A 23,113-nucleotide genomic window follows, 5' to 3' on the forward strand; every position below is an offset into this window, starting at 1 on the left:
GGAGGCCCTCTACCGACCGCGCGATCGCAGACCCGGATTCAGACGCCATCAAGTTAGTTTTGGCTTATTTGACTTGAAGCAAGTTCATGAGGTGACAACCACAGAGACGAATAAGGGTTGACTTTAGTGTTTCTGGGTTGACCTAAGCTCCCCCTCTTTTAACCATAGCTCAACTATGAGTTAACTAATGATTCCTTGTTTCCTTAGGTTGATAAGCTGGATCGAACGTGTGACCTCGAGATACAAAGCCTCAACCACTGAGCTACAGGCCCAACCCCTTAACTAACGATTCCTTTAGTCAACCCAAGGTTAAACACTCTCATGTTTTAACCAGGGGCGGAGCTACATGTAGCATAAGGGGGGCAGCTGCCCCTGTTGAGTTGGGCAAAACTCCTTAATAGATCCAACTCAATTTGGCCCAGCCCCCTTTAAAATTTCAGCCCCCGTACGTATAAGCCTGGCCTCCATATGTATAAATCCTGTCTCCACCACTGGTTTTAACCAAGTGTTAATCCAAGGTTACATAAGATAGGAAAAGTCACAAATACTTTCACTTTTAGCCATCCCTCTCATGTTCACTCAATATCAAACTAGTTCCCCAAAAAAATTCTCTTTCACTTGTAAATACGAACCCTCCTGCGTTTAGCAACACGCAATCAATGATCTTGAAAGTTAGGAGAGGAATTAATAGAAATATCCCTTAGAAATGTCTTTACTCAATTAGCAAAATTCCTAATCTCAATCAGCCTTTAGTGCTCCCAATTAGAAATCTCCTAATCTAAATTAGCCTCACCCTAGGATCCCTAATCTAGTTAGCATTCTAAATCTAGTTATACTAGTCTAACCTTAAAATTCCTAGACCTACTTAGGGCCCTAAACTTGATCAATTTAGCCTAACCCCTGCATTCTTATACCCTGTAGGCCTAAACCCCAATTCCAAAGGAGACTCACAGCCTCCATTGATGCTTCATTAAGCACATCAACAAATAAAAAGTTTTTCATTGTCCTTGTCCCTTCTCACATTCCCTTCATCAGCTTTAAGCTATCTTCGTCAGCTTTAGAAGAACATTATGACTCGAAAACTGATTATTAGACTCAAAATTAAGGCCCTGTTTGTTTTGTATTCTGAGAACTGATTGTGAGTCTAAAACTGATCGTTGGACTCAAATTGACATTTAGGCTCTGCTCGTTTCAGATTATGACAACCGATTCTTGGCCCTAAGCCTATTATTGGACTCAAATTTAAATGTAATTTTGAGTCCAACAATAGGTTTTGGACTTTCGGTTGTCATAATGCCTGAATTTTTAGTCCAATAATCAGTTTTGGACACAATCAATTCTCAAAATCCAAAGGCCCTGTTCGTTTAAGATTCTGACTACCATTATATTCCAACCAATTATTGGACTCAAAATTAAAATGAATGGGGCCAAAACAAACAAGGCCTTAATTTTGAGTCAATAATTGGCTCTGGACACAATCGTTTGTCAAAATCCAAAACAAACAAGGCCTTGCAATATGTTAACAAATGCTTAGAAAGGCATTATTTTTTATAAAAATAAGTAGCTCAACCCGTAATCTTACACAGTGCCCAAAAAACACTATTTTTTGGTAGGTAAGCTGAGATTGAACCTACAACCTCAAGGTTGATATAAACATTGTATAAACAAAAGGGTTTCTACTTAATACCAACACAACATTAAATCAAAGACTTTTTACAAATGAAAACCTTGAAGATGTTCTTCAGATGGTTGGAGGTGATATCATGTCTAAAAAACAAGATGGGTAAAAGTTTGGTGGCAGGGATCAAATTGCAAGAGAGTGTGAGATTGAGAGTTTTGCCATGATCTTGGGATGCAAGCTTGGATGTTTTCCAATTACATACCTAGGACTTCCACTAGGCTTTGAGATACCCACACCATCATTGTGGGATCCATTCCTTGAAAGGATCCATGATAAACTTGCTTCCTATCTATAATTGAGTGGTAGAATTTCTCTAATTAAATGAGGCCTATTTAAATGAGGCCTATGAAATCTTGCTGTGTATTCCATTGTATTTTCCAAATGCCATCAAGCGTGACAAAAATAATACGAAAGCTCCAATAAGACTTCCTTTGGGAAGGAAGAGAATAGAATAAAATATTCAAATATTTTATGCAATGAGAAAGAGTATGCAGACTGAAAAGAAAGGGAGGAATTGAATTAATAAATCTCAAATGCAGGAATAAGGCTTTCTTGGGTAAATAGCTATGGAGATTTAGCCAACAAAAAAAAACACCATGACACTAAATGCATCATTGGGATGAATTACAAGACAGATTGAGACAGAGTAGGAATCTGCATATTGTCAAGGGGTACAACTATCTCTTCTGCAGTTGATAGTTTTCCGGGTAGAATAGGGTTCTTGAAAATGACTCGACCAGATAGGTTTTCGGGAAGGGTAGGGTTCTGCCCGACCCCCCAAGTTGCAACCCTGCCTAAAAGAAAGTGAAATTGAGAACTTTTCTTCCCTTCTGGATATTCTTGATAGGGTATACATTCCTTATTAAAAATTTGATAGAAGGATATGATGCCAAATCTTTTTGTTTCATTGCATCATGTCTGTACTGTTTTGTGTCTGAATTCAATTATCATTTTCCAAAAGAAACATTAAACCAATGTGCATGTCCTACTAAGAAAACATGGATAAATTACTCCTTTTTTTTTTAAAGTTGACATATTTCATTAATATTAATATTAAGATAGCAATCGGGACCAGTAGTTCCATCCTGCATTACAAAATATTAAGGTGGGACTGGAGCTACATGCAAGCACCAGTCCAAGAAAAAGATGACATTGACATTGGATTATGTACATCCCTGTACTGCACAAAGGTTGTGATCTTTACAATATCATTCAACCACAAAATATTTACCGACTAATCAAAAGTAGGTCACCCGACAAGTACACTCTACTTGGCCACACCTTGGGACCTATAAACTTCATCTTACGAGAATGGGAATTAAATGATTTTACCCCTTTGACCTCTGCATTTCAAGATTCCTTCATCCCCGCCGCAGGACCCAAATGAAAATAACCAGACAGAACGAAGCGAAAGAACGAATCTCTCAAGCTACTACCTTTAAGAGAATTCTGGCTATTTTTCAACCAACGAGTAGTCCACAATTCCTGGGGATGAGCGTACGTCAGATTCTTAAATCGGAACTTTGGCACACATGGCCAACCCAGAGACCCTTAAAACCAACTAAAACAATCCTAAAATCAAGACTCCTTATCTCTTAGAACTGAAACATATTACTCCTACTGTCTTCTCCTAATCCTTTTATCATTTTCTTATTTTCCTTTCCTCATTCCATTTGTCTACTCCTTTACTCTAATCCATCATTTATTTTACTGATTTTCTTTTTCCTCTCCTTTCTTCTTTTGTTTTGCTTCCTCGGGGCCAGATGACAAATCATTCAGGGTTAATCCCCTCAGAATTACTCCTTTCTCAAGTTTTTCCTCTCAAACTCACTAAGACGAAAGACAGGCATAAGCTTTACACTTGCAAACCAGATGGAAAGAAGAAGAGAAAACAGACCTCCATATTTACAAGCACACTCCAAGACACTCTTTTTAAGTTAAGCACCACAAATCACATGATCATTTCCGGCTTCAAGATGTTGGATCTGATCTCCTTGTGAGGGAGGACGACACCTCCATTGATGGATATCTCATCGCAGACATGGACATCTTCTCCGAGGATGGTCAACTTCTCAATTCTCGCCCACTGCCCGACTGTGGAGTGCCAACCAATGATACTGTTAGAGATGCACATGTACTTCTTGATTTGGGCCCCACGCATCACCGTACATTGTGACAACCTCACTCCCGACTCCACGCAGCCCGGACCGATGGCCACATCAGGTCCAATCAAACACCCCTCGCCAATCATAGCACTCTCGTGCACCAAGACTTTTCCAATTATAAGAGGGCCGATGGCCAATTGAGAAGATGTTTTCTTGCGTAACGAACTTAAATACAGTCTCAAGCCAGTGATGTAGTCCCTCGGCTGTGTCCAATATCCATCCAGATTCCTGGTAAATCCATCGCATATAGCTTTTGATCTGCCGCAATATTAGGGAAGACTTCTTTCTCAATCGATGTGGGTCACAATTGGATTCGATCAAGAACGGAGGGGTTCAGCAAGTAGATCCCGGCATTGATCTTGTTACCTACAAAGTTTTTTGGCTTTTCAACAAATTTCTCCACCTTCCCAGTCGCCTCCTTCATAACCACAACACCATATTTTGAGGGCTCATCTACCTATCAGTACAAAAACTTATTTAGAAGCTTCTCAGATGAATCTTGTAATTGAATGATCGATCAACAGAGCAACGAGATTAGAAGATTTGAATTACCTGGGTTATCATTATGGAGGCCTCTTCGCCATGAGCTTTGTGGAATTGACTCAGTTCTTTGAGCGGGTAGTCACTGATAAGATCACTATTGAGGACAAAAAATGGCTCACCAGAATCATCGATCAGTTTGTCTCTTGCAAGAGCAAGTGGACCTGCAGTTCTGAGCGGCTCAGTCTCTTGCGAGCAGGTGATCTTGATCCCAAGTTTAGCCTCAATTTCTTTCAAGAAATTCAACATCACCTGAAGCAATACAAAAATTTAGCTGCAGAGTGATCTAAAATAAGTGTTGATAGTCTGTTGAGATAAAATGGATGCTTACTTTCTTTTACCTGTGGTTGGTAATTGATGGGCAAAACAACTTCAGTTACACTAACAAAAAACACAAACAACTCCTTGTTAGTAGAGGTTGATTCATCCATGAAAATAAGCAGAGAAATAAAATAGAAACATTCATTTTTCAGACAGAAGGCTACTTCTGCAAGAACCTTGATATTCCATCTGATGTAGAATCTATGCAAAAAACATAGAGGTAATATCAGAGGTTGGATTCAATTCCTGAAATTAAAAGTCGTAAATATAGAAGAGAGTATTTTGATTGTTCTTCTTCTTCAGTCGGCAATGGGAGACAGTTTTTCATGTGCATAATCACTTGATCTGACTTAGAACTTACAGAAGCATCAGATTAAGAGACAATGATTTACTGCACAACCACCAATTGACAAGAAATTTTACCCATACAATTTTTTCAATTTAAATGGTAAATTTGGAGTCTTTTTACATTGCTCACAGAGGACTTGATTTGAAAATATGTGATATAGGATTTAGAGAAGTAAGCAACTCCTGAATAAACATAGAGATTGGAGTCGAGCAACTTGAGTTTCAACCCTCAAAACCAATAGACAAATACCGCAAGAAATCTAACTAGTGAAAATCCTTATAAAATAAATAGAGTGAGCCCTTCATTGTTTGGGTGATCCAAACCGTTCATTTGTTGGGCGCTGAAGTGGATAGGGTGAGCCCCCACAAATCCTCTCCAAAGGATGATCCTAACATTCGTTTATGTTGGCTCATGCGCGCCGAGTTTCAGGCCGATATAATCCACAATACTGCATCTTTTGCAAATGTGGAGGACAATCCACAATGGTGGCAATGGGAGAAAAAATTAGAAAAATTAAACTTTTGATTTCCATTCCGATTTCATTGAGTTGAGATTTATGAGACGTATTTATATAAAATATCACACAAATGGGCAAATGGCATGAGCCAACGAAAGCGAAAATAAGTCCCTCACACACGCAAGAGACGTGTATTCGGAGGTAGAAAAAAAAATGGTTTCTTTGGGGTTTCACTTCCAGCCTCAATCCAACGTCGCACCCTCCTTCACACAGAGCTTGTATTAGCAATTAAATTAGAAAAGATATTACTAAAATCTCTCTCTCCCTCTCTCTACACTATTTAAACGAGAATTCTTGAGATTTGATCCAACAGCTCACAAGTCTCTAAAAATCAGCAATTAAATTAGAAAAAATATTCCTAAAATCTCTCTCTCTCTCTCTCTCTCTCTCTCTCTCTCATTAACTTGCATCCAAACATAATTAAGCTCATGACTTTCCCCAGGTTTACATGGCATCCAAAATCCTGTCCCCCTCCATAGTCTTTACTTCCCTAAAGAATGCTTAAGCATCCAAACAAAGCCTTGCGGCCCATCAAATGGACGGTTTGGATCATCCTATGGGTGTCACGTACAATACTTCTTAAAAAATACTGGAATATAAGGTTTTACACCATATAAAATCCCGAGAAATTATATGTTGGGTTTGCAGCTCAAAAATCTTCCCCATAGGATGATCCTAACCCTCTGATTTGTGGAGGTTCTCCACAGATCAGAATGTTAGGATCGTCTTTGGAGAAGTTTTTTGGGCCTTACCCTGTCTACTTCAGGGCCCAACCAATGAACGATTTGGATTACCTATACAACGATTTGGAGAAGTTATTCTCTATTCTCATAAACAATTCTATGCCTGATTAACCTTAGACATCATTGGTGGGATACGTGGAGAATACTTCAATTAGGATTCAAATAGACTGTGACCTAGACATGGGTGGATCCAATCTGAATTATGTCCGTTAATAACTCAGTTAAAATGTCTCAAGATGTGTAGGGTTTAGGATCCAAACAGACAGTGATATAGGCATGGGTGGATCCAATCCCAATTATGTCTGTTAATATACCTAATAAAAACGTCTAAACCTGAAATTTGGTATAGAGTATTGGAAAATGGAGTTGGATACATTTAAATCTCTTGATAAACAAAATAGCTCTGCGCACAACCCAAAAAAAAAAAAAAAAGAACAAAAAAAAGAAGATAATCTAGCTATTATTTATTTATTTTTTGATCGGTAAGCTAGGGTTAGGCAGAAACCTACGAGTATATTAATTAAAGAAAGATATACAATAAAAGAAGGGGGGTGAAAAATCGACTCCCAAATATGATAAATTGACTCCCCATGTGTCTTTCTCTCTCCTCTGGGATAGAGAGAGAAAGAGGAGAGAGATAGACACATGGGGAGTCGATTTATCATTTTGCGGGGGTCGATTTATCACTGCCCTAAAAGAAACAAGACTACACCCCAATCCTTAGAACAAAGTCTAAGGAAGGGTAGAACAACCAAGGTCACATGATACCCTTGAAATCGAAACTCAAAGAAGCAAGAGAAGAGAGATAGATGAAGAAGAACAGAAGGGCTTTGATGAGTTACGAGGCAACCGGAGAGCCGGAAGAAGTAGGGGAGTGCGAGAGATAGGGGAGTTTTTGAGGTGGTCGATGATGGGTTGGAGGTTTTGTTTTGCTTCTTGTGGTTTGTAGAAAAGGAGGCCTAACTGAATGTAGTGAAGAGAAAGGTGAGATAGGTCCCAGCCTGTTAATGGGCAGTGTTGTTTTTGTTCTTCTGGAGTTCGGTGTGGTTTGAGGGTGCAATGAGAGATGTGTCGGACATGTGACTGACTCATGGTTGTTTCAGGTGAGGTCAAGACTAAATAATCATTGTTGAGAAGAGTTAGAGAAGATATTGAAACACAAGGGAATCTACCGTTTTGTAATGCGTAAATGAGACAATCACGTCGGACAAGCAAACAAGCATTGTTTGCTCCCTTTTCATACTTATTTGAAAGAGGAATGCTAGCATCAAGTGGTAGAATTGCGGATTGAATGCACACGGGTTCCTATTGCTTAATAAAACGCCCACATAGCAAATTTGAGTCGACTTTTCCTGCTCTTTTTTTAGGCTGCTTTTGTTGGGACTAAATTGCCCTTCTTTCATTCAACTTCCCCTGCTAAGTTGGGCTCCTTTCACTCGACTTTCCTACTTTTATGGGCTCCCTTGCAAATGGACTCTCTCTCTCTCTCTCTCTCTCTCTCTCTCTCTCTCTCCATCCATGGATGATGTATTGATGAACCCCAACTTCACAGCAGTCACACATTAAGACATTTGCCTCGCTGCTTTCTGCAAGAGGGAAATAGTTGAGACGGGAAAAGAGCTGGAACAAAGGCCATGGGTATTAAGCAAGAAGTAGTAAGAAAGAGAAGATGATATAAAGCCAGATTGAATTTAATTGTAGAAACTGAAACAGGCAGTAAGCAAGATGAGATTTTATAAATTATTAAAGATTTTAATCACACTATAGGCTATATTGGTCTATGAATCACAAAGAGATCAGAAAAATGCATATAGGGTTTCTTACTCAACCAAATAAGTAAAACTAAAGTGATCAATTCAACTGCAAAACTGAGTTGAGTGTGCCTCAAAAGCTGCAAGAAGATTGAAATTGAAGATCAAATTTGCTACTAGAGACTCTTGAAATCAAAACCTAGTAGAGAAATCATGTAAGAATACTAGTAGAAACTTTAAAAGGGCAGAAGAGAGAATGTTTACATGAAACATTGAAACGAGCCATAATCAGACCGGTTTTACGAGAGGTCCCTTATTTCCTTTCTATTTACTATCTTCCAGAATTGGACTTTTGCAATTGCTGGAACATTCTACAACTCAACAATTGGAAAAGAAAACCCCTCTCTGATTTCTTGCCAAAATTCTATCCGTCTCTTCTATTCGTTAAGAATTATGGAATCAAACAAGAAGGAAACCTTCAGCATCGTGTATGATTATTTTTCTTCTTGGTCTTTTGGTTTATGATGTTGGAGAGAGAGAGAGAGAGAGAGAGAGAGAGAGAGAGAGAGAGAGAGAGAGGTGTTTCAGAGGCTAAATGCAAAGAAAATACAGCTTCGTTTCAGGGACCGAGTGGCGGAGGAAGAATATAGCCCAAGTGAGGGGGTAGGCCTTTCAGAAAGGCAATCCTGAGACAAAGCAAAGCACCCCTCCTGCTTTTATTCTTCTCCTTCCCCCTCTTCTTCTCCAACGTCACAGCTATCCCATAGCTTTTGTTAAGCATGTAGATTTAGCAAGTGAAACTCGTTTTGAAAGGCAGTGCATAAAAACAGGGAAGTGGAATGAGGGAAGGGTCACAATCAAAGCAGTTTAAAAAAAAACAGGAAAAGTTTGACTCAAATTTGCGATGCAATTCTACCGCTTGATGCTAGCATTCCTCTATTTGAAAAGGGAGATATATAATAATTAAATTAAAGGATTTGCTAGGGACCATTGTGGAAGGCATTTCGCGGATGGGCTGTTGCATGTGAGAGCAGCCACCTCAGGTGAATTAAATGAATTAGACAAAATCACCTGAGGTGGCTGTTCTCACATCTGACCAGTGTTTAAAAACTCGTTGACTCGGCTCGGAACTCGGCCGAGTCGACTCGGATTTGTGTTGACCGCATTTTGGAGTCGCAGACTCGCCGAGTCCGGGCCGAATCAAACATGAATCAAACTTTTTTTTTCCAGATGGGATCTACCAGCATGTGAATCTAGGCGATCCGTGACTCCTAAACTTCAAAAAGACAAGAAAAAAAAGGATCGGATCTTGATTTTTTCAACAAAATATCATACGATTCCCATTTCCATTCATCCTGAAATAGCCAGATCTACCTTAGTTTCTGCGCAAAACCCTCTTCTCATTGCCTTCATAAACTGGTTTTTGGTGGGTAGAAGAATCAACTGTTTTTGTTGCAATCATAAGCTGGTTTTTGGAGGAAGAAGAAGAAAGGTTTCCTTTTGTCTTGAGGTAAGTTGGCAAAGGAGGAAGAAGAAAGGTTTCTTTCTGTCTTGAGGTAAACGAAAATGAAATCCTAAATCACTAAATGTAGGTAAATGATACACTCAACCCTTTTTCTTACTTGGGACAGCCCTCTCTAGGTAAAAGTACAGTCATAGACACGCTGGGGTGATTTTCTCGAGTAAAAGAAAGTGGTGCACATATCACATTTGGGGCATAGCGTATTTAAATAGACAGCTGCCCATCAAATGGACAGCTGCCATTATATCACATGGGATGATCTAAGCTGCCCATCAAATGGACAGCTTAGATCATCCTATGATGTAAGCCTCTGGATGATCCAAGCTGCCTATTATAGGTCAAAGCGTAAAGAGGTTCTGCCCAAAAATTCATTTCAATAGGACGATCCCAGCCCTACTATCTGAAGTGGAAACTGCATATTATGGAATCCTCTATATAGATCAGAGGGTTGGGATCATCCAATGAAAATGATATTTGGGGCAAAATGTATTTATGATGTGGCTCATCAAATGGATGGGTTAGATCATCCTATAATGTTAGCCTTACAGCTTTAATTGGCTTTCCATAATATGCCGTTCCACTTCAAATGGAAGGTGTGGAAGGCTTGGATCATCCTACTGAAATGAATTTTTGGGCACAACGTATTTAATTTGTGGCTCAACAAATGGACAGCTTAGATCATGGGATCATCCCATGATGTAAGGCTTACATTTTTAATTGGCTGGATGATCCAAGCCCTCCATTTGACTTGGCCGCGTCAACCGCGTTCTTGATCGCGTCCTTGCCGAGTCGACAAGGATTTTCTTCTGCCGCGTTCCGCATCGAAACCGCATTTTTAAACACTGCATCTAACAGTCCATTGGTGAAATGTCTTCTGCGATGGTCCCTAGCAAATCCCATATTATTATGTAGACTTTAAAATAATAATGAGGAATGCTAAACTCAGGGGTGCCTTTGAAAAAATCAGATGAAAGAGCTCCCCAATTGGCCATTGAGTTTAACATTCGTCATAGTAATATATTTGGTTTACAGATATAAAAATATCCCAAATCGCAAAAAGGAAATCTTCTGCAAGGAAGAAAATGAAAAAAGAATCTCTCTCTCTCTCTCTCTCTCTCTCTCTCTCTCTCTAAGACACACAGAGAGAAAGGAAAGAGGGTTTTTTATACCAGTTGGAGCTGTTCCCATCATGATTAATTAGACAGTCATGTTAGGATTTAATCCTGGCCTTTAGTTCCTCATAATAATATTATGTCATCCTCAAAACACTCTATAAAGCATCCTCTGGTTCTTGCTTGAGCACTCCATCTTTGTTTCTTGTCTCTTCACAATCTACAATGGATCAAGAGAGAGAAACCGGGACCATTATCGATTAGTTGTGAGGTGAGGAGAACTAGAGGAGGAGAGAACATGCCTACCTTCCACAAACATCTCCGGCCAATTCTCAAAAACTAGTAAAGCTTTGAAAAACCGATACCAATGGCCTCTTGTAACTTTGTAAGCATGGTTTCAAATTTCGGTTTCGGAATGTGTTTCGTTCCTCACTGTAATCCGAAGCCTTTCTAACACGACCATAATCAGGTTCTGAATGGATCTTCCAATTGGGTGAATAAGGGCTCTCGGATTCACTTTTCTCTTTTTTCGGTATACTTTGCTCTTTTTTCGGTATACCGGCCATTGATGTATTCTTTCATCGAGACCCAAATCACGATGTCATTTTCTTGTTCCTATGTTCCTTCTGCCTCACTCCTCACCGAAATCAGAAGGCACACTACCAGGAAAGTCAGATAGCTTCTCCTCTCTTTTCATGTCTATACGTGAGTTACAGGGTCTTGTTAATGAGAAAGACTGATTGCCACAGCTCAAAATTTTCTAAATTTCAGCTGAAATCAGATGAAACCTATAAACTAATGTTTTATCTCATCCTAAAATTTTGGCCCAAATTACTGAGCATGAAATTTCGGAAGGATATTAAATTTCGGTAGAAATTTTGTAAGGTTTCGAGCATGGTTTTAAATTTCAACCAAAATCCAAAATTTCGGGTTTCGGTGGAGATTGAAACGGAAATCATAAATAGTCAAAACTGTATTTTATTTCAACCGAAATTATAGGGATTTCATAATTATTTAATATTTTCCCGGCATTTCAATAATTTAGGCCGAAATTCTGTATGAGCTTAAATTATAGGGATTTCATAATTATTTAATATTTTCCCGACATTTCAGTAATTTAGGCCGAAATTCTGTATGAGATAAAATATAATTTTATTGGATTTCGTTAGATTTTGTTCGAAATTTTGAAATTTCAGTTTCCGTTAGTACCGAAACGCATTCCAAAACCAAAATTTGAAACCATGCTTCCTCCCACCTGGAGTCCCCACTCTAGTGTCAGTCAAGGTTGCCTCAAACAACTCTCCTAGTATTGGATACCACATGTGTAATGGATGGAGGCCATTGATATTATTGCTCCCCGGGGGTGATCCACATCGTCCTAGGTTCCATGCCACACGGAAGTCCCATCTATATATCAATTAGTACAAAAATAGCAATCACAGATCTAGGCATCCAACTTTGAAGATTACAAACATATAACATTCCTTTAGTTTTGAATTTCAGCAGGAAAAGGTACTTACTACGAGGAAGTGGGTGTTGGGTTTTCCAGGCGAAAGAGGATCCCATCTTGGAAAAGCGAATGGATGTGGAAGAGGCTTATAAAGACTTGGGCACCCTTCCCTTTACAGCTAGGGTCTTTTCCCCTCAGGAGCCGGAAAATAGTTAAAATTTTAGATTAGACACCTTAAAATAAGGTTACCAAAAAGGCACTCAGTGCTAAAAAGGAGAAACCAAAATTCGAAAATGCCCTTGAGCCATTTTTACCTTGTTTCATCCATTTTCATCTCTTATTTATCTAGACTTGATAACCCCTGGCTAGAACTTGATAGAACTTGATAACGCGTGGCTAGACTTGATAACCTCGTGTTGGACTTGCTAACCCCTTGTGAGAACTTGATAACCCCAAGGCACATTAGAACAAAAGTAGGTTGGTATCGCAGAAATAATTTGGGGGTTTCTACTGATCCTTTCCGGAGAATTAGATGGTCTTCCCGAGCATGTATTGTATTGTTCAAAATAAATCGTTCTTTCTATCCATTATATATATATATATATATATATATCTATTCCACAGTGGATGCTTCCTTCATAACACAAAAAATACGGATACATGCGCATCACATATAATATAACTAGGGATGGAAAAAAAATGATGTGGTTTTCAAGGAATTTTTTTTTACATCTCTATTCCATATATTGTTCGAAGAAATAATAATTCGACTTGGGGGTGGGGTGCAGGGCGGACGATTTCAAAACGGATTCCTCGTTCATTAGATAGACAAAATCGCCAAGATTTATGATCCGCTGCAGAACCTATTCCAATTCCAACCCGCTACAATATGATTATTGTATATGAATGGACCATTTGTCCAACAAAACAAGGGAGTAAAACGTAATCAAGAAACTTGATGCACTATCTGGCTTAAACCCTTTGAGCGAAATGTGGCAAAATGAAGGAAAATCCGTGGACCAACCCCATCGTCTCCACCCTGTAGGAACTATGAGATCACCCCAAGGACGCCTTCCATTTTTTCTGAGGAATTGGCCGTGAGACATCCGATCCATGCATAATATCATGAGCTTGAATAAATAAATGAGTTCTAATAGAAATAGAATATATATGTTCTTTTATTCCAGTAGGGTGAGTCAATTCACCATAAACATATGAAAAAAGGGTTTACTGACTTCTGTTAAGCCCATATACTTAATTTCCCTGTAAGATGGGTGTAAAATGAAAAAAAAAAAAAAACTTAAAATTTGTTTTACGCTCATTTTACACCGAGAAAAGACAGACGAAAACAGTCATAAAATACATTTTTAATAGGGAAATGATAACAGTGCCAAAGTGTTTTGATAAACATGCTCTCCACTTGTCTGTCATGAAGTATTTAAAAAGATGTCAGAAGATATTACGGTTCTCAAAAAGCTCTTAAAACTCTTTAAATACTACATGATAGACAAGTGGAGCGCATGGTTATCAAAACACTCCCTTTTTACATGGTGTAAGCCCTTAGAGTCCACTAATTTTGAAAAAGCACAGCACCCCATTGGATGATCTAAACCATCCATTTGATGGGCCACAACATAAATAGGTTTTGCCCAAACATCCTAACCCTCCTATCTACTGAGGAATTGCACATCATGGAAACCTATATAAAGATCTTTAGAGCAACTGTATATTATGGAAACCTCTATATATCGGAGGGTTGGGATCGTCCTACGAAATGATATTTGGGCCACAACCTATTTATGTTGTGGCCCATCAAATGGACGGTTTGGATCATCCTATGATGTCACGTATAGTACTTTTTTAAAAAAAATATTAAACTCTACGGGTTTACGGTTTACACCCAATAAAATCTCCAATAGAATTTGTACTTCGTTTCTTTTTTGTGAAAAGATTAGGGTTATTTTTTTCGTCTTCAACGAAAGAAACCCCCCACACAGTCTCTCTGTGTAACCATGGCGATCGACAGTTCCAGACCGCCGGCAACTGCACCGGCCAAAATCCGGTGGGGAGAGCTAGAAGAGGACGAAGGAGAGGATCTGGATTTTCTGCTACCGCCTCGTATGATAATCGGACCTGACGAGAACGGAGTTAAAAAGGTCATTGAGTACAAAGTCAACGAAGAAGGAAAGAAGGTCAAAATAACTACCACTACCCGTACGAGAAAGCTCGCGAAGGCTCGTCTGAGCAAGAGAGCGGTGGAGCGACGCGCCTGGTCCAAGTTCGGTGATGCCGCTCATGAGGATTCCAGTAGCAGGCTCACCATGATCTCTACTGAAGAGATTCTCATGGAGAAACCTAGGGCTCCCGGTAAGTTTTTTTTTTTTTTTGTCCTATTCTCTGAATCTTTTATCTGTATATGATTTTCTATTTAATCTTATCTCTGTGCTTCTTCCTTTATTTGGGGCTAATGGTGTAGATATGTTATTGAGTTTCTAGGAGAAACATCCTAATAATCCTCTTTCTGAGTGGTGGAACCTAATTGATGCAAAGTAGAAATCTACTTAGCTTATTTCTTAGTGGTGGATCCCTTAACTGATAAAAAAAAACTCAATCTTTTCTTGTATGAGGAGTAAGCTATGCTAAAAAGAAAGAAAGAAAGAAAGAAAGAAAACCCTAATTTTCCTTTCTCCGACTTTTTTCTGTCTGATAAAACCCTAATTTAAAGAAAAAAAACTCAATCTCTCTCTTCTAGGTGATGAATTTCTTAATTGATTACAGAGAACCCTAATTATCTATTATTCGAGTTTTAAATTCCTGCTGTCAGAGAAACAAGAAAACCCTCTCTCTTTCTATCATGAGTGCTAACCCTAATTGATATAAATACCCTACTTCTCTCTTTTCAGTGCAATAAGCGAATCCTAATTCGCTTTTATTTCAGGGGTGAAACCCTAATTAAGAAATTATGATTTTGGGGATGGCATAGTTGATTCACGATTTTTATATGAAACATGATGATGTTGTATGCCCATATAGTGAGGAAATTTGAGAATTCTTTGTGTTGGAGCTTTGTAGATTAAGACGCAAAGGGCAGTCGGGTTGATGTTTGAAGTTACAAAGGATTTGAGGTGACTTTCGTAGTGGGTGGGGGTGAGAGAACAAGTTTGATTTGATGAGATTGGAGAAGATGTTCTGTCTTGAGGAGAGTTGGGAGGTTGAGATTAGAAACATGGTTTTTCAAATGAATGGTTTTCTTGAGAGGTGACTAGGATGAAGGAGTCTAGGGCGTGCAAGAAAATTTGTTGGATGAGGGTGGAATTTGTGAGTGGATTTGGGATTAGTGTACTAGTAGGACATATTGTCAAGTTCTTGGATGGTGTGACATGTAGAGGTCCCTCTGTACAGCATTTTGAAATTCTTATGATTTACTATTTGAGTTGAATCGTGTTCCTGAATCACTTTCTTTTACTATTCTAGTTGAATTTATTTTTTTCATCTAAACTATTTGGGCCTTTTATGCCCCAATAATATCTCTCTCACTTGCATTAAGCAATTGTAAGAGACATTTTTTGGGTTTTGAGTTTTTAATAAACTCTAGTGATATGAACTGGGCTATATTTAGTAAGATAATTTCGAGGAAGAAAAATGGATGAGCAAGACACAAAAAATCTAGGGCCGCTAGAAAACTGTCCAGGGATTATGCCAAAGTCAAAAGCGACTCCTAGAGAGCCCCACTCACAACAAAAATTGGCAGACTAGTTATTATGATGTTTTTAGTGCTTTTATTTAGGTGGGCACACTAGTAGGCACTATCAATAAAAAAAATAAATCCTGCGTTGGTTAGGGAGAGTGCAAGAAAAAAATCACTAGCATAAGCCCCACTCACAGAGGGTGAGCCTTGGCGCAACAATAAGGTTGCTCCATTGTGACCTGTTGGTCACGAGTTCAAGTCACGAAAACAGCCTCTCTTCAAAGCAGGGGTAAGGCTGCGTACATCTAGCCCTCCCCAGACCCCCCCGCAATGTCGGGAGCCTTGTGCACTGAGCCGCCCTTTTTATAAGCCCCACTCATAGCAAAAATTGGCAGAGACTAGTTATTATGATGTTTTTAGTGCTTTTATTTAGGTGAGCCTACTTATTTAGGTGGGCACACTAGTAGGCACTATCAATAAAAAAAAAAAAAATCCTGCGTTGGTTAGGGAGAGTGCAAGAAATAAAATCACTAGCATAAGCCCCACTCACAGAGGGCGAGCCTTGGCGCAACAATAAGGTTGCTCCATTGTGACCTGTTGGTCACGAGTTCAAGTCACGAAAACAGCCTCTCTTCAAAGCAGGGGTGAGGCTGCATACATCTAGCCCTCCCCCCCGCAATGTCGAGAGCCTTGTGCACTGAGCCGCCCTTTTTATAAGCCCCACTCACAGCAAAAATTGGCAGAGACTAGTTATTATGATGTTTTTAGTGCTTTTATTTAGGTAGGCACACTAGTAGGCACTATCAGTAAAAATAAATAAATAAATAAATCCTGCCTTGGTTAGGGAGAGTGCAAGAAAAAAAATACTAGCATAAGCCCCACTCACATAGGGCGAGCCTTGGCGCAACAATAAGGTTGCTCCATTGTGACCTGTTGGTCACGGGTTCAAGTCACGGAAACAGCCTCTCTTCAAAGCAGGGGTAAGGCTGCGTACATCTAGCTCTCCAGACCCGCCGCAATGGCGGGAGCCTCGTGCACTGAGTTCAAGTCATGGAAACAGCCTCTCTTCAAAGCAAGGGTAAGGCTGCGTACATCTAGCCCTCCCAAGACCCGCCGCAATGGCGGGAGCCTCGTGCACTGGGCCTCCCTTTTTATAAGCCCCGCTCACAACAAAAATTGGCAGACTAGTTATTATTAGTTATTATGATGTTTTTAGTGTTTTTATTTAGGTGTGGGCACACTAGTAGGCAGTATCAATAAAAAAATAAATCTTGCATTGGTTAGGGAGAGTGCTAGAAAAACAATCACTAGCATAAGCCCCACTCACAGAAGAAATCGGCAGACTAGTTATTATGATGTTTTTAGTGTTTTTATTTAGGTGGGCACACTAGTAGGCACTATCAATAAAAAAATAAATCTTGCGTTGGTTAGGGAGTGTGCAACAAAAAAAATCACTGGCATATTGACTATGAATTAGCCAAATATATTTGTTTGGCCTTAGGCTGATATGCATACTGATTTGGATATTTAAGCCTTTGACCGGATGAGTTCATGGTTAACCCTGTGCTTTCTTATTGACTAAGATGAGTTGGGTGAGTTCTTGATTTGGTAGTTCCAAAGCTATCCAATGATTGATCAATGATGCTTTAAAAATTGTTGAAGACTATACGGCCTTGAGAGCATATGATATAGGAGAGTATGTGCTATAGCTAAGCTTTATTAGAGGAAGGGTGGCTAATCATGAGTAAGGAAAAAATTGATCTAAAACCTTTATAAATATTATGAATTCAGACCCTTCTAGGCTCACTAGGACCAAGTTTACCACTTTGCAAGCAACTCTTGTGATGAGCTTAAGATGGCCCGCCAGTTCCACCCAGTCACCATCTTTGATGAGGCTCTATATGGCTGAAGACCTTTGATGGATATTTGCTGGGACGTCATTCTGCCCAAGAGCCTCTTTTTTTGGAACAAAGATGGTATATTGCCTCCAAACCTTATCCTTAGTGAAGACTGTTTCATGCTGTAGTGCAAACTCGATCAAGTTCTTTGAGAAATGGGCATAAGCTGTTTCCATAACTTGTGACAATTGACAACTGATTTCCCTCTAAGGAAACCTTAGTTTCGTTGCATCGTAACTAACATTATAGTAGATGTACCGGCTGCTTTCCCATTTATGTCTTTTGATTGTCTTTTTTTTTTTGCATGATGAGCATTTTGCTATTCGAAAAAAGTGGGCACCGCAACCGAGGTTGGCCGGGGCTACCTTAGAAAGAATAACAAAGAGAAAAACATGAAAACAAAGCAAATCAAGTAGGAAATAAAAAAAACCCTCTAATCTTGCGCTGGAATCACCAGAGTGAGCCATACGATCCGCTTCTTCGTTAGCTGATCTCCGCACACGATGGAAACGGATCGAAAAACCATTCAAACAATCCCGAATCTCAAAAAACTACAAAAATCTCCACGACGGAAAATCTGAACCATCTAACCATCTAATGACATTGAGGGAGTCTTCTTCTACAAGGACATGACTCAAGTCATGGCTGTTTTGATAATCCGAATGCCTTGAGGCACCATTCTGATTTCTGCCTCGTTAGAGTCCTCCCCAATAGGTCCAGAGAAGGCCCATCTAGTCATGTCCTCCTCTTATCTCTTAAGAGGCTTCCCACCCATGTCGGACCATGGTCGCCAATGCTTGATCCGTCGAAATTAAGTTTCAACCAACCTGGGTTTGGAGGAGACCATCTAGGGAGATTGGCTTCGCCCTTTCTGGAATAACATATATCTCCTTCCAACATCGCCTGATATCCGAGGTAGAATAAGTTTTAAGCAAGGCAGAATCCTCACCTAGGAAATGATGATCGAAATGATCTTCAGGTAGACGGAATATCCGCTTTTGGAAATGTTTATGAAGAGCCGGGCATTCCTCCTTCCAAAGGATCCACAATGTGGCTAACAACGAGAGCCTCCAAAGAATTCTGCCCTTCCCAGTCCAGTCGACAGAATACCGGCTAACTAGGAGATTAGAGAGGCAGCACAGGAAAACCCACATCAGTCCAAACCTGGCAAGGATACGACTCCACACCTTACTGGTAAAAGTGCAGTGGGTGAGCAAATGATCAACCAACTCCCCTGCCTTCACGCAAAGAGTGCAATGGTCGATGATAATCATCTCCCAATGTCGCAAATCATCCACCGTAAGAATCTTGTCCTAAAATGCGGCCCATCCAAACACGCAGACTTTCGGAAGTGCAGGGATTCTCCATATACTTTGGCTAGCTACGAAGAAAGGAACCTAAGTGAGATGTGGAGGTAAAAGGACTTTACACTGAACTTACTAGATGAGGTTAAGATCCAAACCCTTTTATCTTCACCACAATTCTGGATATACAAGGAATCAAGTATGTCCAACAGATTAGCAACTCTTCCATTTCTCAGTTAAAAAAGTTCCACCCGTAGTTTAATTTCCATGATATTTCATGATATCTTCCTTCAGGAAGCACTTTTGGACCCACGCTTCATTGTTTGACATCACTCCAAAAAGGTTGAGGAACATGCCCTTAAGCACATCCTCCGAACACCATTTATCTTACCAAAACCTCGCTATGTCGTATTGGTTCAGTGTAAACTGAATGCCCTTGGCGAACATGTCCTTAAGCCTGTCCTCTTCTTTGGTCTGCCTTCTCCAAGAGGGCAGCCCAGGTAACCATGGTTTTAAATTTTGCCAGAAATCCGAAATTTTGGCCAAAATATTTCAGCTTCAGTTTGGCCTGAAACCAAAAGCATATTGAATTGGTTTTTCACAGGATTTTGCTGAAATTTCGCCGAAACCCCAAAATTTTGTTGAAATTTACAAGATTTCCACCAAAAATTTAACCGAAATTTTAAAGATTTCCACCGAAATGTTAAGATTCCCACTAAAATTGCCAAAATTTTCATCGAAATTTTAAAAAGTATCGAAATTTTGTCACCAAAATTTACATGATTTTGGCTGAAATTTCCACAGAAATCGAAATATTTTGATTTCGGTGGTAGCTGAAACCGACACTTTAAATCCTTGTAAACTAGTGGGAAATGATTCAGCTGAGCACTCTAGCAGATTAGCCAATCTCTCATGTACACCCTCTAGATGAATTCCCATCAGCTTGGATTTTCGAAAATTAGACCATTGCCTGGTAAGTGGTAACCACTTCATAGCAGTTGATTACGGCTTTATTTCTCAAAAGTCAAAACTATTCTCAAAACTTTTTCCTCTTCTGCCTTGCTGAAAATCAATGTGTCGGCAGCGGCAAACTAGAGGTGAGATACTTCCACACGTCTTCCCCTCCTAGATGAATGCCCATCAGCTTGAATTTTCAAAAATTAGACCATTGCTCAGTAACTACATAGCACATAATCACGGCTTTAATTTTCAAAAGTTTTCCCTCTCCTGCCTTACTATTCTGCCTTCTTTCTTGGTGTTCTTGGGCTTAGATGTTTTTTTTTTTTGGAATGGTGAGGAAATTTTATTAGAGAAGAAGTACCGAAATGGTCCGATACATAAAGAAAAAATAAAAAGAAAAACAATATAGAGAAACCAGCAATGAAGATAGATGAAGGGCAAGAAAGATAGAAGGACAAGAAAGATGGATGAAATCAAGGGGGGAGAAAATCAAAACTGCTCCAATGACTCCAAAGTCCAAACTAACCCCTCCCTGGCCAACCTATCAGCATCTGCGTTAGCCGATCTCACATGACGGAAATTAATGTTTGAGGACCCCTCTAGTTCGTCGATCTCATCAAATAGATGAGCAAAACGCCAAGGACAAGGGAGGGAACCACTTAACCAATGGATAACATTAAGGGAATCCCCTTCGATCACCACTCTATCCGCCTCATCAGCCTCCAGAAACACTTGATACCTTGATAGGCGGCATGGACCTCCTCCTCGCTAGAATCTGCCATCCCAATAGGTCTTGCAAATGCCCACCTGACGATACCTCCACTGTCGCTCAAAACACCCCCGATCCCAGACGGACCCGAATTTCCAAAGCTAGATCCATCAAAAATCATCTTTAGAAATTTGGATTGGCGGATGTTGACTTGATAGATCTTGGGCTTACATTTTGGTATTAAATTTATCATTTTTTTGTCTCTTTTCTATGTATTTTTTTTGCTTTATTCTTAACCTGTTGAAGCTGAGTTTTTGCAAGAAACTGACTAGTAACTAGTAACTAGTAACTAGTTTCATTTTCTTTTAATTTCTTCAAGGCACTTGCTATGGTTAACCTTATGATTGTGTTACTCATATTTTTTATGGGTATAGTTGTATTTCTAAATAATAATAAATTTTTTTTTATTAATTATAAATTGTCTACGGTGAGGGATGCTCACTGTGCTATGCTCTGCACGTTTGTGGGGTTCCTGATGCTGAGATGATCAGACATGGGCAAGGATAGATTGACTAATATTTTTACTAGGAAACTCGTTTACAGTCATTTATAAAGGATTGCCATGACGTGTTTTTTTCTTTGTTTAAACATTTGAAAAAATAGTTGCATTACTTTAACAACAACTGTAGAGAAACAGTTTCTTGCTGTGGAATCTATTGCTTGCTATTGTTGGTTGGCTTATGTTTCATGTATCTTATCTGGTTTCTTTTTCTGATCAAAGCTTCCTTTCTTTCAACAAGATCAAGTCTTGTGGTTTTTATATGTTCTGATAACTGACATACAAGGTCTGGATATACTATGCAACTAAATGCAGGAAGTAAAGCAGAAGATACCAAGGTTGCAGGAGACCCCTTTGCTGCGCTTGGAAAAGGAGGTGCTGTTCTTATGGTTTGCAGGACTTGTGGTAAGAAGGGTGACCACTGGACTTCGAAATGTCCTTACAAGGATCTTGCCCCACAGGCTGAGGGATTCATTGACAAGCCTCCAACATCAGAATCTGCGGCTCCTTCTCCTGCTACAAAGGGAACCTATGTTCCTCCAGGAATGAGAGCAGGCGCTGAGAGAACAGGAACCGAGATGCGTCGAAGGAATGAAGAGAACTCGGTTCGTGTCACCAACCTCTCAGAAGATACCCGTGAACCTGACCTGCTTGAGTTGTTCCGAACGTTTGGTTCTGTGAGTCGTGTTTATGTCGCTGTTGACCAGAAGACTGGCATGAGCAGAGGATTTGGTTTTGTCAATTTTGTCAACAAGGAAGATGCGGAGAGGGCTATCAACAAGCTCAATGGTTATGGTTACGACAATCTCATTCTCAGAGTTGAATGGGCTACACCAAGAACAAACTAAGAACTTCTGTCAACGAGAATAAGATATCAGCAGCAATTGATCAGAGGCCATCTGAAGTTGCTGGTAAGTGTGTTATGTGTCTTATGCTTTGAACCTTATGGTGTTCAAACATTATATGATATTCTCATTTTGTTAGTGCTTTAATATCATCAGAGTTGTAAAACATTAGAAGTCATGCATGTCTTTTTTATTTCAGCATGCAATTTTTTTAATGAACTTCATTTTCAAGTTTGGGTTTGATTAATAGTTACAAAATTCTCTTAATAATTGAAGCATACTGGACAAATCTCGATTCTTTCCCTATCTAAACTTCAAGAAATCTAGAATAATTCATAAAATCTCATAGTTATTGATTTTTGTTTTGAATTAAACGGAAGTTTAGCAATTATTTTGTCTACCTATTATTTGAAAATTGCACGAAAAATTCAAAATTATTGTAAAAGACGTTGTAAGGAAAATTCAACTCACATCCTAATTTGCAAGTATATGTACTTAATCATCCTAACCCTGCCATCTGTTGAGAGAAAAACTGGGCCGAAACATGGACACACAGTGTCTGTCCATTTTCCACTCCACCTTTGATTGGGTTAGGATGATCCTATAGTGCTGATTTTTGGCACACACCCTATCCATGGAAGGGCCTTCCAAATGAATGCTTTGGATCCCCCAAAAAATGTGGGGCCACATGTGTTTTTGAGCTATAGCTTAGATAGGCTTAGATAAGCTATAGCTTAGGAACACTTTCCTCATATATATATATATATATATATATATATATATATATATGAGAAAACGATTCCTACACATATGTGTAGATAAGTTATCTACACACTAGCTTAAAATACAGTGGGGGCCACATTATTTGGGTGATCCAAACCATTCATTTTTAAGGCCCTCACATAGATAGGGTGTCCACAAAAAATCAGCTCCATAGGATCATCCTAACCATTCGAACTGTGGAGGCAAAAAATGGACTAATTTGTGAAGGTTTAAAGA

The 23,113-nt window shown here is 39.4% G+C and overlaps 1 protein-coding gene and 1 pseudogene across 2 annotated transcripts; one reads left to right on the forward strand and one right to left on the reverse strand.

Annotated features, from left to right (window-relative positions):
• Nucleotides 1-3,556: 3,556 nt before the first annotated feature.
• On the reverse strand, nt 3,557-8,880 carry LOC143851194 (mannose-1-phosphate guanylyltransferase 1-like; annotated as a pseudogene). The gene is made up of 4 exons (XR_013236250.1): nt 8,332-8,880; nt 4,728-4,767; nt 4,399-4,638; nt 3,557-4,303 (listed from the first exon to the last, which is right to left on the reverse strand). The product of XR_013236250.1 is annotated as a mannose-1-phosphate guanylyltransferase 1-like (transcript).
• Nucleotides 8,881-14,073: 5,193 nt separating this feature from the next.
• Nucleotides 14,074-22,345, forward strand: LOC143851663 (uncharacterized). Its single transcript, XM_077361144.1, has 2 exons — nt 14,074-14,518; nt 21,585-22,345. Exons 1-2 carry the CDS (start codon nt 14,164-14,166, stop codon nt 22,115-22,117), a joined length of 888 nt encoding a protein of 295 aa, XP_077217259.1. The 5' UTR covers nt 14,074-14,163; the 3' UTR covers nt 22,118-22,345.
• The last annotated feature ends 768 nt before the right edge of the window (nt 22,346-23,113 follow it).

Source organism: Tasmannia lanceolata, unplaced genomic scaffold, assembly GCF_043159265.1.
Source record: "Tasmannia lanceolata isolate RefF3 unplaced genomic scaffold, GAP_Taslan_0.1 ptg000018l, whole genome shotgun sequence".
Classification (NCBI taxonomy): domain Eukaryota; kingdom Viridiplantae; phylum Streptophyta; class Magnoliopsida; order Canellales; family Winteraceae; genus Tasmannia; species Tasmannia lanceolata.